At 48.6% G+C, this 14,816-nt stretch overlaps 1 protein-coding gene across 10 annotated transcripts in view; it reads right to left on the minus strand.

Moving 5' to 3' along the window:
* Positions 1-6,331: 6,331 nt before the first annotated feature.
* The window catches only part of BCL11B (BAF chromatin remodeling complex subunit BCL11B), a 104,203-nt gene continuing 95,718 nt past the window's right edge, over positions 6,332-14,816 (minus strand). For 9 of the 10 annotated variants that reach the window (XM_043489683.1, XM_043489679.1, XM_043489686.1 and 6 more), the window contains one exon: positions 6,332-13,348. In XM_043489683.1, coding sequence (XP_043345618.1) covers positions 11,283-13,348 — 2,066 coding nt within the window. In that variant the 3' untranslated portion in view covers positions 6,332-11,282. The remainder of the gene's footprint in view (positions 13,349-14,816) is intronic. The other variant, XM_043489681.1, reaches the window with a different exon arrangement.

Raw genomic sequence — 14,816 nt, forward strand, 5'->3', positions numbered from 1 at the left:
GTTTGATATACAACTATAGTTGTAGAGTTATACTGTATATAGTTACATGGTACATAGTTATATATAGCATACGCACGCATCTCTGCGTGTGTGTGTCTAAACTCAAAAACAAGGGAATCCTTTCATAATAAACAGTAATAGAAAAGAATATGAAATGAATATATCTGTGCTGTACTTAGTTGCTCTGTTGTGTCTGACTCTTTGCGACCCCAGGGACTGTAGCCCACCAGGCTCCTCTGTCCATGGGATTCTCCAGGCAAGAATACTGGAGTGAGTTGCCATTTCCTTCTCCAGGGGATCTTCCCAACCCAGGAATTGAACCCAGGTCTCCCCCATCACAGGTGGATTCTTTACCATCTGAGCCACCAGGGAAACCCCAATTTTATATATATCTATATATTTATTTATTTACAATATTGTTATATATATTGTGTATATATATATACACAATATTATATATATATAGCTAAATCACTATGCTATACACCAGAAACTAACACAATAAAATCAACTGTAATTTTTTTAAAAAATTAAGTTGGATGTAATTTGCCTTCCCTGTGGCTCAGTGGTAAATAATCCGTCTTCCACAAAGGAGATTCGAGTTGGATCCCTGGGTCAGGAAGATCCCCGGAGGAGGGTATGGCAACCGACTCCAGTATTCTTTCCTGGAGAATCCCATGGACAGAGGAGTCTGGCAGCCTACCGTCCATAGGGTCTCGAAACAGTCGGACATGACTGAGCGACTAAACAACTACAATAAAAGGGGGGATCCTGGAAAGCAAAAGGAATCACAGCCAAAGCAGAGAGCAGACTCCATGGTGTGTGGGTTGCCAGTCCAGGAACAGAGCCTGAACTAAGGGACCAGAGCTCTGGCATCCGTCCTTGTGACCCTGGGCACCTAGAATGGATCCTTCTTCATAAAGCCTGGATTCTGAAGAACTGCTCTGCCGGACAAGAAATGCTACACCCTCTGGAACATGAGGAAGAAGTGTGTGATCTCTCTGGACCTTGGGTGGAAGAAGTCACCGGGGCCAAGTGTATGTGGGATCAGGTTTACACTCCCTTTCCAGATCAACTGAAGATGCGGGGGCCCCAGAGAACAGCCATGAATATGTTCTAAAGGAAGTTTTTATAGCAGAAGTCATCAGATTCACCCAGAGGGAAACTCACAAAGATGAACTCACGATCAGAAACCATAATCACCGTGGAGTCAGATCCACACCTGCACTTAGTTAGATCATTTGGAATCACAGCATATGAATATTTTCTCTTCTTCTAAAAGTTAACATCATCTCAACTATTACCAAAGACTTCAATCCCCTCATTTCCAATGGAGATAAATATTTCATTTGAACAAACTCTTTTTCATTCATTCACTCCTTCTTTGTTGAATACAGAGGCTACTTCTAACATCTTGCTGTCTATATGTGTCATTCACTGGAATGCTTTCTCCTCATGAATAATAAGCTATGTGTCTATGTTTCTTCTTTTCCCTTTAGCTACCAAGAAATGTGGACTCAGATCTACGATTTAAATGTAGCAACATATAGCCTGCTTCTCCAGGCTGTATTTTTACATGGGTGTATATGCCTAGATCATCGTTTCATCTCTTATTTATTTATAACTCTGCTTCTTATTTATATTTTATTATACTTCCTCTTAGCCTCCTCAGAAGTTTGTGAAACTGTTAAAAAGGAATTGAATGAAATGTCAAAGTGGCCATCTGTAGGCATGTAACTCTTCTTCTCTCTAGGAATTGTTTGGTGGCTCAGATGGTAAAGAATCTGCCTGTCACGTGGGAGACCTGGTTTCGATCCCTGGGTTGGGAAGATCCCCTGGAGGAGGGCATGGCAACCCACTCCAGTGTTCTTGCCTGGAGAATCCCATGGACAGAGGAGCCTGGCGGGCTACAGTCCACAGGGTCGCAAAGACTCAGACACAACTGAGTGACTAAGCACAGCACAGCACATACTTAGTACAGTTGTGAGAACAACACAACCAGATCAAATAACCACAGTATCATTTAGCTCTTAATACACACTACCCCAGAGCTTTCAAAAGAAGATAGGGGAACGTGGTTGAAACATGATAGAGGCAACAAAACGGAACCCTCAATTACACCACCAAACGCAGGCCCAAAGACTGAGTCAGGCTGCGAGTCAAAGATGAGGTTGGAGGTCTGGGAGTGTCACCTGTGGTCTACCTCTGAATTTCTCCCTTTCACTTACCAGATCCTCATTGTACCATGGGGCGTGGAGTAGATGCTTTTAATCTTGTCAGTGGAAGGAAGGAAGAAGAGCTAGGAAGAAAGAAGGGGGAGAGAGACACCATCTCTGATCCTCAGTAGCTCCTGGCTTTCCTGCACGACCTGCCTACCCTGCCTACCCTTTGGAAATTTCAGCCTGCAATGCATCTTGAGCTGAAGATATTTTGCATGGCCTGTCCCATGAGCAACATGTTGGGATCGTTATAGCATCATGGGGCTTGGACAGAGAGAGTGACCACCCACCTCTAGACAGGACCTCGGGGTTCACATCCTGGGATATGTCCCACACTAGACGTTTCTTATTTTTTACATCTTTGATTATAAAAGGTCACAGGAACACAGGTACTTTGATCATAGCCTGTGAGAAGGAAACCACAGTGCAGGGAGACAGTTTGGATGGTGGCAGGACACAACGGAACAACGACTGGGTTTCCTAATCTGTAATGAAGGACGCGTGTCCTCCAGCCTCCTGTTGGACCCTGTGCTCCCATCCAAAAGACAGAGCTCTGACTGTCAGTTCACTCACTGCCTCCCCAGCTAATTGCCCTGGACTGCATCTTCAAGGCCTAGGAGTGTGGGGCACTCAGGAGGAAGTCTCGGATCATTAAGGAAATAAATAACTGAATAGATGGATGGATGTCCCATTCTGCCCACTAAAAGGTAAACCCCAGGAAGGCAGGGGTGAGTCTTCCTGATCTGTAACTTCTCAGCAGGATCTCTGACACAGCATAGATCTTTGATAAACGTTCATTAATGAACAACTTGTAGATGGTTGGCTGGATGGATAAATAAATGGATGGATGATGGATAGAAAGGATGGATAGGTAGATGGATGGATAAAAGGATAAGAGGATAGATGGATGGATGGAAGGATGGACAGGTAGATGGATGAATGGATAGACAGATGGGTGGATAGACAGACAGGTAGACAGACAGATGGATGGCTGGATAAATGAACAGATGGATGTACTATACTTTAGGGTCTGGGAGAAGATTCCTCTATTAGATGGATTTGTGCTAGATGCTTTTCAGGGTCCAACTAACTATATGATTTTGCTTCTCCATGGGCTTTACTGTACTTTTCCAACAACTGTGCATTTTCCTGCACCATACCCTCTGCAAAACAGGCCGTTTCTCCTCACCTGTCCTCATCTTCCTGGTGAATCCTCACACATCTTTCAAAGAGCAGCACAATTTCCCGAATCCTCCCTCTCCACAGCCGATTACTGCCTGCCTCTTCCAGGCTCCTCTGACTGCCCACATTGCCCCATCCTGCAGCCTCTCTCATCAAACAAGGAGGCTCTCAAGAGCAAAGACCAGGCCTGACCTCCCTGTGTGCCCAGGCCTGACCTCCAGCTCAGTCTTGGCTTTGGGAATTAAATAGACTTCTAAGCTCGCTCTGCCTTGACTTCTTTAGCACATCCTGAATGGTCTTTAACCAGAATCCTATAAAATTGTTTTGAAGGTTAGGCAGAGCAGGCAATTAGTGACTAAGATTTTACCAGCACATAAGAAAGTCAGAATTTCATCTTCGCTGGCTTGAAAGTTACAAGTTTCATTATCTGTTTCATCACATTAACATTTTTTTTTTATAAAAGCTCTATTCATTTCGTTTTACCTCCGAAGTAGAAGAGGATGCTTTCCAGTTTTAATTGCTGAACTTACAGCTCAAGAGTGAGGTGTTTAGCAGCCTACTCTGATGCCCAGCCATGCTCGGGACAACTTAGACAAAGAGAAGGCGAGACCCTGTGCCTTGAGACTGGTGACTCCGAGGTACAGCCACCAAAAACATGGGATTTTCTGTTCTTGAGAACCCATTCTCACCCTGATTTTCACCAGCTACATAGGGAACGTTTCTGACTTAAAATTTCCCATCAAATTTCGTTCCTCTCTGCGCACACGGCACGCTGATCTGAAGGCTAAATGGGTCCTTCCAGATGATCTTAACACTCCATTTTACAGATAGGGAAACTGAGGCCCAGAACAGGGAAAGGATTGGCCTGAGGTCACAGAGCCACTGGTGAGATAACGAGGACTGAGGGGAGCTTTTCCTTTGTCCTGCTGGTGATCTCTAAACTTGGCTTTCTTAGAAGGGCTGGGCTGGAAGGGACCAGCTGAGTGTGAATGACATATCATCCCAAGCACGGTTAGCGCTCACTTTAGGTGTTTGCTCCTCAACCTTAAAATGGAGGTTCTTCCCCAAATGAGCACATTCCCTTGTGCTCCAATCAGAAAGCAGCTCAGCATTTCAATTCTGCTTTTTGCTCAGTTTTCTAGGCAGGAAAAATCACATGGCTCAGACATGGGCATCCTAAAGCCAGTGAGGGATAGACTTGCAGCCCAGGACCTACAGAAAAGAACGTAATTCTTCGCAGGGAGTTTTTACTCTCTATACCCTAGAAATTTTGTTGATTGGAGGGACTGATGCTGAGGCTGAAGCTCCAATACTTTGGCCACCTGAGGCGAAGAGCCGACTCATTGGAAAAGACCCTGATGCTGGGAAAGACTGAAGGCAGGAGAAGGGGATGACAGAGGACAAGATGGTTAGATGGCATCACCAACTCACCAACGTGAGTTTGAGCAAGCTCCAGCAGATGGTGAAGGACAGGGAAGCCTGGTGTGCTGCGGTCCAGGGGGTCACAAAGAGTCCGACACAACTGAGCGACTGGACAAAAAACCAAACAAACAAAAACAGCCTAGAAAGCAGGGCAGGGCTTCTCCTGAATGGTCACCCACTCCATTTTTGGTGCTGGGCTTTAAATCCAGCACCTGTATCTTTAAACCCATATCTGTCCAGTGCTTAGATATGTTGGGAGAATGGTGACTTTCTGGAGACAGGACACAGAGGAACACATCACCTTCACTCCTGCTATCACCTCTCTGGGCAGAACCCACACAGCATCTTCATAAACATAGCTCGGTGTTTTCATTTTTTGCAAAGTCTCCTTGCAAAGATTCCCAGGCTGCCTACCTGGTTTTTGGATGGTGCCCAGTGAGTTTGCAGAAAAGTGACTTGAGTGGAACATTTTTTTGTGTTTTAAAGACCAGGAAACATAAGAAGAGTGGTCAAGAGTGGTCCCTGACAGCCCAGTGTTTAAGACTTCATGCTTTCACTGCAGAGGGCACAGGTTTGATCCCTGGTCGGGCAACTAGGATCCCACATGCCTTGGGACGTGACCAGAAAAAAAAAAAAAAAGTAGTTGAGAACTCAATGGGTCTTTGATCTCTTTTCACTCAGGGCTGGGCTCTGCCTCTCACTTGTAGAAAGCAGTGGCTGAAACCCAGTGGGAAGCTGTCATCTTCCCCTTCCATCTTGCTGACTGCTCCAAGCCCAGCACTGGAAAAAGCCCAGTGAAAGGCTATTTCCTTCCTAAAGACCATGCCTCCTCCTCCAGATCTGTGATATTATCCCCAAGGAAAGCATGCTCCAATCTATCAACCTCTCACACGGGGGACAGGAAGAAGGTGGTGGTCCTGTGTGATTCCATTCAAACTCACGGATGGGTGGAGATGCTCTCTACTCAGACAACCTCCCTTCACGATGGGGAACCAAGGGTACCAGGCCAAGGACCTCTGTCCCACTCATTCCTGACCCCTCAAGGCCTCACCCAGTGGCTCTCCCTGGGAATTCAGGAAATGCTAGCTGATTTAAACTAGACCCGAGTCTTGTTATTCCCAGACAACGGCTTTTACTTCTAAACCACTTGGTCTCAAACTTGGCTGTTTGCGAGTCACCAGGGTCATTTTCAAAAATACCAATGCCTAGATCTCACCTCGAAAGAGTCTGATAGAAGATGGTCTGGGGTGGGGCCTGGACACGGGGATTTTGAAAAACTCTCACGTGATTCCAGTGTGTAACCAGGAGTGAGAACCACTGTTCCACATCACAGTGCTTCACAGGGGTAAAGAAAAAGCACTGCTGGTCTCTCATGCCATTATTTCCTGTCCTCTCAGAGACAAGAGTAACGGGTTTGAGTCAGGAGAAAAATGGAGAAAGACCTTTAATTCACCCTTGGAAATAAGCTGTCCATCCCCTACCCTTGAAAGACACAGAAAAGGACAAGGTTTGGAGATCAAGTTAAATGTCCAATTTATTTTTATAACTTGAAACCAGAACAAACTTGGTTTTGAACAAGCGTACAAATGAAATGGCAGACACATGCTGAACTGAACATTGTGACATTAAGGGAAAAAAAAGAGGCCCAAAATCTTGTACAGAGAATAAAAGGAACAATAAATATTTTACTAAGCCATATTGAAATGACCTCCTGTCATCTCAACATTTTATCCATAATTAAAAAAAAAAAGTGCCCGTTTCTTAAACAGAGCACAAATACCAAGCAATAATAAATAGTTCCAAACTTGTAGTAAAAGACAGAACCTCCAAGTAAACAACAAAAGCTCATACAATAAGTAATAGAAAAGGTAATAAAAATATTTCGCCTTGCCAGTACAAATGCAAACAACTTAACTCAATGTAACTTTGCTTCGCAGAGCTGATACAAGGAGCACCAAAATTCATGGGTTTGCCTGTGTTCCACAAAAATCCTTGACTGTCACTTAGGACCGGAACGAATGGCTGACTTCCCTACTTTTCACGTTGCTGCTTAGAGGAAGTCAGCCTCCTCCTCCTCCCCCATGAAAGACCCTCAAATGGCAAGTGGCAGGTTCCAATTGGGGGCAACTTTGAACCAAGTTGTGGCAGTGTGGAAAACCAGCCTGGGGTCGGCTGCGTCCCCCTGGGGCCCGGGGCCTCTCTCACTGGGTCATCTGCTTCAGTGTTGGCTTTTTAAACACAAAAAAAGAGAAGCAAAAATGCTCATTTCTCTGCAGTCGACAGAGACACAATCTTTGTGCTTTAGGATGGCTTGATTCTGGCATCGTGGTGACTTTGCGGAAGCTGGTGAGAGCTGGCTAGCATTTGTAACTACAGGATTGCCTTGGAGGCTGCTCAAGGACCTCCTCAGGGCACCCGGAGAAAAGGGCAGCCCGTGGGTCTTCGGGTCGAACAGGTAGGAAACAAACATCTCAGCTTGATCTTCCACCTCCTCCCCCCGTTCTTTTTACTTTGCAAAGGTAAGTGGCAAGAGGAAAAGCGTATTAAACAGAAAAGCGCCCAGAAGAGATATTTCTGCATTTGGTAAAGAAATTGCCCGAAAGGATGCTTGCTTATACTTTCATAACCTGAAATATAATGATTTCTTAGAGTTCCTGAAATAAAAAATGGCTTCCTGATATAGGTATTTTTTTAAAACGTATTATTCCCTCATCCAAAAAACCACCACTTTATTATCTTAAAGCTACTTGGCTTTACAAAAAAAAAAAAAAGAGGGGGGACAGAGAGGGAGAAATAAATCAGATAAAAATGAGCACATCAAGGACTGACAGAGGTGGGAAGATGGAGAGGAAACACACGGGAAGGAAAGAGAAAGAACTGTGGAAAGGCACCGAATTCGTCCCAGGCCCTAGGCATTTGGAAACTGACGGAATGTAGGTTCCGGAGAGAAAGCAGCGGAGCAGGTAAGAAAGACAGCAGGCCACCACTCTCCACAGATTAAAAGGTCCTGGCTGTGATGGGGAGTCCTTCCTGAAATTCAATTTGCCCTGGTCCCAGCCGCAGACCACGTCACCTGCGCCTGGCTGACACGCCAGCTCCCTTTATTACATTTTTTTGTCTTGTGTTGCTTGCTTGCTTGACGTTCTCTCAAGGACTAGAAAAAGCTCGGTTTGCATTTCTTTCTGCTCTGAAGGGTGGGAGAGGTGGCGGTGGAGGTGGTGAAGAGAAGGCGTGCGCTCGCTCCCCCAAGTCTGACATCTTTACAGATGCCTGGTACAGGAGGGAGGGCTCTGTGAAATGGTACCGACATCTCGACAAAAAAACTGATTTCTCCACTCAACGCGAATAAAGAATTTCCCATCCGGTCTGCTGTGGCCACACCAGGGAGCCTTGATGCAAGGTTCAGGGCATTCAGATTGAAGCCCTATTTCAAACAGTCCTTGGTAGAGGCCAATTCTGACAAAAATATATACAACTAAAATGATTTGTGAACCAAAGCATTTAGCTACTTCCTTTTGTTTCTTTTCCTCGAAGGTTGTCAAACAACCCTTTTTTTTTTTTTCCTCCTGTACAATAGGACTTAACATACAAATTTTTTTTTTTGCAATATTTTATCCTGCCAAATTAAAAAAATATATTATGGCAGCCTGCTTGTTTTTGTTTTTTTTTTCTTTTTATTTCCAAATTCACTAACAAAAAGGTACATTAAATCCCTTTAAAAGGACAAGCTTACAGTTAAAAAATTACAAGCTCCAGTAAAAATACAGCAAGTGCCTACATCATATGAACCAACCAATATATCCATTCCAGAGGGAGGTGGGAGGAGAGAATTAAGCACAGATCAGAAATGTGGGGGGTTTTTTTCTGCAAAGCAATAACAATATTAAGCACTTTTTTTTCTACATACTTTTTCTACATGGTGTAGCAATCCCCTTTTAATCCCCAAATACAAGTTTCTATACATTTTTTTGAAATAAAAATTCAACACCCAAGGCAGAAAAAAATTTACTAAAACTCCGACTTTACAGTTACTGTGACAAGAACAAATTATTATAGACCCACCATTTAAATTTTACTGCAACATTTTCAAGGAAAAGAAAAGGGTTTTTTTTTTCTTGTTTTGTCAAATGCCCAGGCATTCTCGATTATTACAAATACTGGTCCACTTTTACAGTAATCAAGAAATTTTCATATATATAATATATACTAAAACCCCGTCACCAAAAGAAAACAATATACACGCAGCCACTGTGGCATTTTTTTTAATAACCTATTAAGCAAACTTTGAAAAAAACGATCGCTCCAACACACATACACACAATTTTTTTTTTACCCTTGTATGTATCCAATACTGTAAACGTATTTTTAAGACAGAGTGCACTAAATTTAACTTTAGAAAAAAATTAGCCATTGTTCCTGAATTGTTTTTTCATTCAACAATATCAACTTGTACCTTGTGTCACTTGAGTTTTAATTCAGCAGTAAGTCACCTCCACTCCACATCTAAGCAGCGTTGTCCCACAGGCAAAAGGGGCTGAGGTTAATTCAGCTAATGGATATCCAGGGTTGTGCTGGGTTTATTTCTTCATTTGATTGGGTCTTATGGCATTTTCACGTCTTCAACCAGGATTTTTGAAAATTTATTTAAAGTAAATGTGGCTTTGTTTCTAAAGAAATGTACTTTTCTTGTTTTACTTTTTTTAAAAAAGTCTTTTCATTGCAAAAGAAAAAAAAAAAGTTTTGCATTTGTCTCAAGAGACTCAAATAGGAAGATCAGTTTTCAAGGCACTCACATCAAATTGAATGGCAGTAGAAACACTGTCCAATAAATTATTATTTTATTTTGTTCTTTATAGTGCCAGTACTGTGAATGCCACGCTTAGCAATACTGACACTCAATCTCAGCCATCCCTTACAGTTTAACCCACCTCTGGGCCAAAAAGAAGAAGATGCTGCAATTTCTTGTTGAGAAGCCATTTAATTTAAATGCAAACAAAAGCTTTAAAGTGCGGGTCAACAGAATTCAAATGTCTAATCTGAACAGTCCAATGTTTAGTACCTTCCAACCTAACGGGATAGAAAAAAAACACAAAAACTGGGAAGTAGCGCTGGGCACCTTCGGATGGAACTCTTCCCGCTTTGCAGTAAAAGGGAACTGAAATTGGCAAGATTCCCCACCCCATCCATATAATGTCATCAGTGTGCATTGCATGAGAGAATACTAACTTCCCTCAAGTCACCATCAGGACACTTGTCTGCTTGAGAAACGGTCTGTTGTCACTGGTAGCAAGAGATGACTTAGGATGTCTGTGGTGAGGGTGATAAAAAGAGAGAGAGAAACGGTCAAGCCAGAAGAAGCCTGAAAGAACACGGCTGGTTTCTTTTCTTTCTGTGTTACTGCAGGCCACCACCATCTATCTACCCCCCAAAGTACCCTCAGCCTATTTTATTTAGTCTAATCTATGGCAAATAGCAGAGACGGCATTCCAGGGCACACCGACATTCCAAGAAACAGATGGGATCTGCTGGGAATGCACAATTTTAGAACGCTCTTGGGCCATTTCCTGGGGTAAAGTCCTCAAAAACTCCTGTTTCTCTGGCAGTGCTGAGTATTTGGGGAGGTGGGGGGGAGGGAAAGCCCACCATTCAAAGATTTCCTTATGTATGGCAAGGTTGAAGTCAACACAGAAAAGGCCTCCCTTACTCAGGACATCATCAGTGCTACATCTCCATTCCAATTCTGAAACAAAGTGCTACAACTTTAAAGATTGTTATCCGCTGTACATCCACCCCCCTCCCCCCCAAAAATGCATGCCACTTTTTATTTCAGGACAAAAAAAAGAAGGAATAAAAAAGTAAACAACTTTAAAAGTCATTTAAGTGTTGGCTTCTTCACAAGAAATTACACATGCTTAGCTTAGATTTCAAAAAAAGCAGCGCCCCCCCCCCCCCCCCCAAATTATAATTTAAAAGATAGCTTCCCCTCTACAGAGCCCAGGAGTCATCGCTCAGGCTACTACTGGGTTAAAGAAGAAGAAAAAAAAAACCAACTAAAGAAGGGATGGATACCCAACAAAATCTCTTAAAGGAATTTCAACAGAAAGAATAACAATAAAAAGTACCTGCACATGCCAAAACAATTACAAAACCCAATAAATACAGAAATTATTGCACAGTTAAAAGGCTCCACAATTTTTGTTTGTTTGTTTGCTTTTACTGCCTTAATCAACCCTCGGGTTTCCATAGGACTTCGCAGACACAGGTTAGGTTGGAGGGCCGCCTCCCCTGGGCCCCGGGGACCCGCGGGGGGCGCCGAGCGGCGGTGACGCGGAGGCAAGTGTCAGGTCAGCATTCTCTCGCTTGGCGACGGGGCGACTGTACAGGTGCGCGGGGTGGGGCCCGGGCCCCCGCGCGCAGGCGCGCGCACGCACGCGCGCACACACACATGCGCACACGCGCTTAGCTCCTCTCCGCCTGCTCGATTTTGACGTCGTTAGTCAGCAAGTGCTCGCCGTGCCACTTTTTCATGTGTTTCTCCAGGGTGCTATAGACGCTGAAGGGCATTTGGCAGATGTCGCAGCGGTACACCTCCTTGCCGATCTGCCCGTGCGTCTTCATGTGGCGCGTGAGCTTGCTGCTCTGCGCACAGGCGTAGTTGCACAGCTCGCACTTGTAAGGCCGCTCGCCGGTGTGGCTCCGTCGGTGCACCGTCAGGTTGCTGCAGTTCTTGAACACCTTGCCGCAGTACTCGCACGTGTCGCTGCGCCGGCCCTCCTTGGAGCTCGGCCGCCCGGGGCCCGGGCCGCCCAGGTGCGGCGTGCTGCCCCCGCTGGCCGTGCCGCTGCGGCCCGACAGCCCGCCGTCCAGCAGGTCCCCGGGCGGCGTGGAGAAGCGCAGGCTGCCGTTCTCGGACGAGTGCTCGGACGACGTGGCGAAGGGCGACTGGCGCGCGTCCGTGAAGCCCAGGAAGGGGTCCTTCATGAAGTGCCGCGACGCCGCGTAGCCCACCAGCCACTGCGAGTACACGTTCTCCGACGGGATGAGCGCGGCAGGCGGCAGCTCTAGGTCCTTCTCCACCTTGATGCGCTTGGCCGCGCTGTTGAGGCCGGGGCTGGGCAGCGGCGCCGGCTTGCGCGGGAAGAGGCCCGGGAAGGGCTCGGTGCCCGGCGCGAAGCCGCCGCCGCGCCCGTTGACCGCGCCCCCGGGGCCCGCGTCGCCGCAGCCCCCGGCGTCGTCGTCGTCGCCCGGGTCCCCGCCGCCCCCGCCGCCGCCGGCCGCGCGCTTCAGGAAGGCGCCGCGCTTCTGCTTGTCGGCCAGCAGGTCGCCGTAGGGCGGCAGCGCACCCAGGCCCACGTTCTCCATGACCTTGCCCAGCACCAGCGCCTTCTCGTCGGCCAGCGCCTTGGCCGCGGCGCCGCCGCCCGCGCCCGGCACGCCAGCCACCCCGCCGCCGCCGCCGCCGTTCTCCCGGTTGCGGCTCAGCTCTGAGTCCATGCTGAAGCTCGACTCGGGCCGGCTCTCGTTCTCCAGCAGCAGCTCCTCCTCCTCCTCCTCCTCCTCTTCGTCCTCCTCCTCGGGCTCATGGCCCAGCGACGGGTCGCTCTCGTGGTGGCGGAAGTCGCCGTCGGCCGCCTTGAGGCCCTCGCCGGCCAGCTCGCTGGTGCCGGGCTCCGGGGAGCTGGCGGCCGAGAGCCCGTCGTCGGAGCGGCCGGCCAGCGAGCCGGCCTTGTGCATGTGCGTCTTCATGTGGCGCTTGAGCTTGCTCGCCTGCGAGCACGCGTGGTCGCACAACTGGCACTTGTAGGGCTTCTCGCCCGTGTGGCTGCGCCGGTGCACGATGAGATTGCTCTGGAACTTGAAGGTCTTGCCGCAGAACTCACACGACTTGCTCTTGGCCGGCGGCTGTGGCGGCGGCGTGCCGCCGGGGGGCATGGGCGGCAGCGGCGGCGTGCTCAGGAACGGGGACTTGGGGCTGGGCTGGAAGGGGTTCAGGAGCCGGTGCATAGGGTTGCCGCGGCCCGGGGACACGGGTGGCGGCGTGGAGCTGTTGCCCGCCAGCTCGCGGAGCCGCCGCGAGAAGTCCATGGCGGGCGAGTCGATGGCCATGGGGTTCAGGCGCATGACTCGGTCGAAGGCACTGGGGTGCTGGGCGACAAGCCCCATCTCCTCGGCGCTGAGGCGGTGCGGGTCCAGGTGGTGGCGCGGCGGCGGGCTGAAGAGCGGCGGCGTGCCCGGCAGGCGGCCCTCGCCGAAGCCCGGGTGGTCCCGCAGGATGGGGCCCGTCATGCGCAGCAGGTTGAAGGGGTTGCTGTCGCCCAGGAAATTCATGAGTGGGGACTGGGCCACGGCCTCGGGCCCCAGCGGCGGCGGGATGGTGAGCCGCGGCGTGAGCGAGCTGCTGGCCGGCCCGGGCTCCAGGTAGATGCGAAAGCCGTGCGTGTTCTGCGCGTGCTGCAGCAGGAACCACGCGCTGTTGAAGGGCTGCTTGCATGTTGTGCAAATGTAGCTGGAAGGCTCATCTTTACCTGGGGAGACACACGGACAGAAAGAGGCAAGAGAGACGTGAGATGCGGGCGGGGGCGCGCGCGCCGCGGCGTCGCGGCTCTCAGGGGCGGCAGCGGACCGCTGCCGAGCAGGCCCAGGCCGGCGACGCCCAGGCAGACCCCCTGGCAGACCCCCTGACGGATAGGCTAGAGAAGCTTCTGTGTGGCGGCCTTTAGCAAGTTACTCCAATTGGTAGACCTCGCTCTGTGCCCTTATAACATGATGTCTTTAAACCCATCATCTCAGAAGCCAAAGGAGATGTTATTTGTGAGAATGCCTGATTCCAACAATGGGAAGTATACAAAGGCTGGGCTGCCTAAGATAGCGGGGCAAAGTTCAGCCATCATGTAGGGCCTGATAATTCTTTGGGGGTGGTGGGTACTGTCCTGTGCCTTGTAGGATGTTTGGAGGCTTACCCACTAGAAGCCAGTCTCACTCCCTCCCCTCCCAGTCATGAGGATCAAAAATCTCTCCAGGCATTGCCAAACCTCTCTGGGGGACAAAACAACTCCCCCCCACCCCACCCAGTCATGACTAGGCAAATCTTCCATCCAAGGAAGTTCTAAGAAACACAAATCAAACTGAGTCACCTCGCAAACATTTTAAGAGAACTGGCTGATAACCTCTGCGTCATTTGGGAGTTGAACTACAGGAAATCGTGGGGTTTCATACACCAGTGTCTGTGCAGAAAGCACCGTCCACGTTAAACATGGATGCACATAGGAACAGGACTTCAGCATCGTAAGAACATCACTACTGGCTGGCAGCTACCCACCCCCCATCACTGACCTAATGGCTTCACACAGACACACACACCCCCCCAACCACAGCATGGACCCCTCGGGGCAGGGCACTGGCCTATATGAGGTCCCTTGTCAGGAGACTGAATGAGAGTGTCACATCTGACAGGGAGATCAGGATGAACAGTAGCAAGTGTGAGTTTGTGACAAACTGGCTGTGGCATTGGCATCCAGTGTCAGTGGATGCTGGTGGCGTGGAGCCAAAACGTCCCTGTCTCTGCCCCCATCATTGGGGGCGGTCACAAAATGGGAGCCTGGACCTCCCAACCAGCACCTATTTCAGGGCCGACGTTCTCAACCTGAGGGTGAAACTAGCTGCTTCTCCAGCCTGAAGCTCTCCTAACACACCACATGAAACGGGACAGGTGTGGGCAGGCCCTGCCCTCCCCCATCAGACTTGCTCACTGGCCGGGGAAGGGAAAGGGAACATGGCGTCACAGCCGAGGTCTTGAAAAAAAAACCCTTTTTGTTTTTTCAGACTGCCTTGTACCTGGAAGATTTTAACACTGATAAAGTACAGTAGCTGCAAACTCCCCAGTGGAGCCAAAGGTGCATGTTAGTTTCCAAACCCAGGATCAGGAAGGGCAGGGGGGAGTACAGCCCCTCAAAAGAGGAGGGACTTCTGAAATCCCATAGCGAGACGGAGTTT

Source organism: Cervus canadensis, chromosome 17, assembly GCF_019320065.1.
Source record: "Cervus canadensis isolate Bull #8, Minnesota chromosome 17, ASM1932006v1, whole genome shotgun sequence".
Classification (NCBI taxonomy): Eukaryota; Metazoa; Chordata; class Mammalia; order Artiodactyla; family Cervidae; genus Cervus; species Cervus canadensis.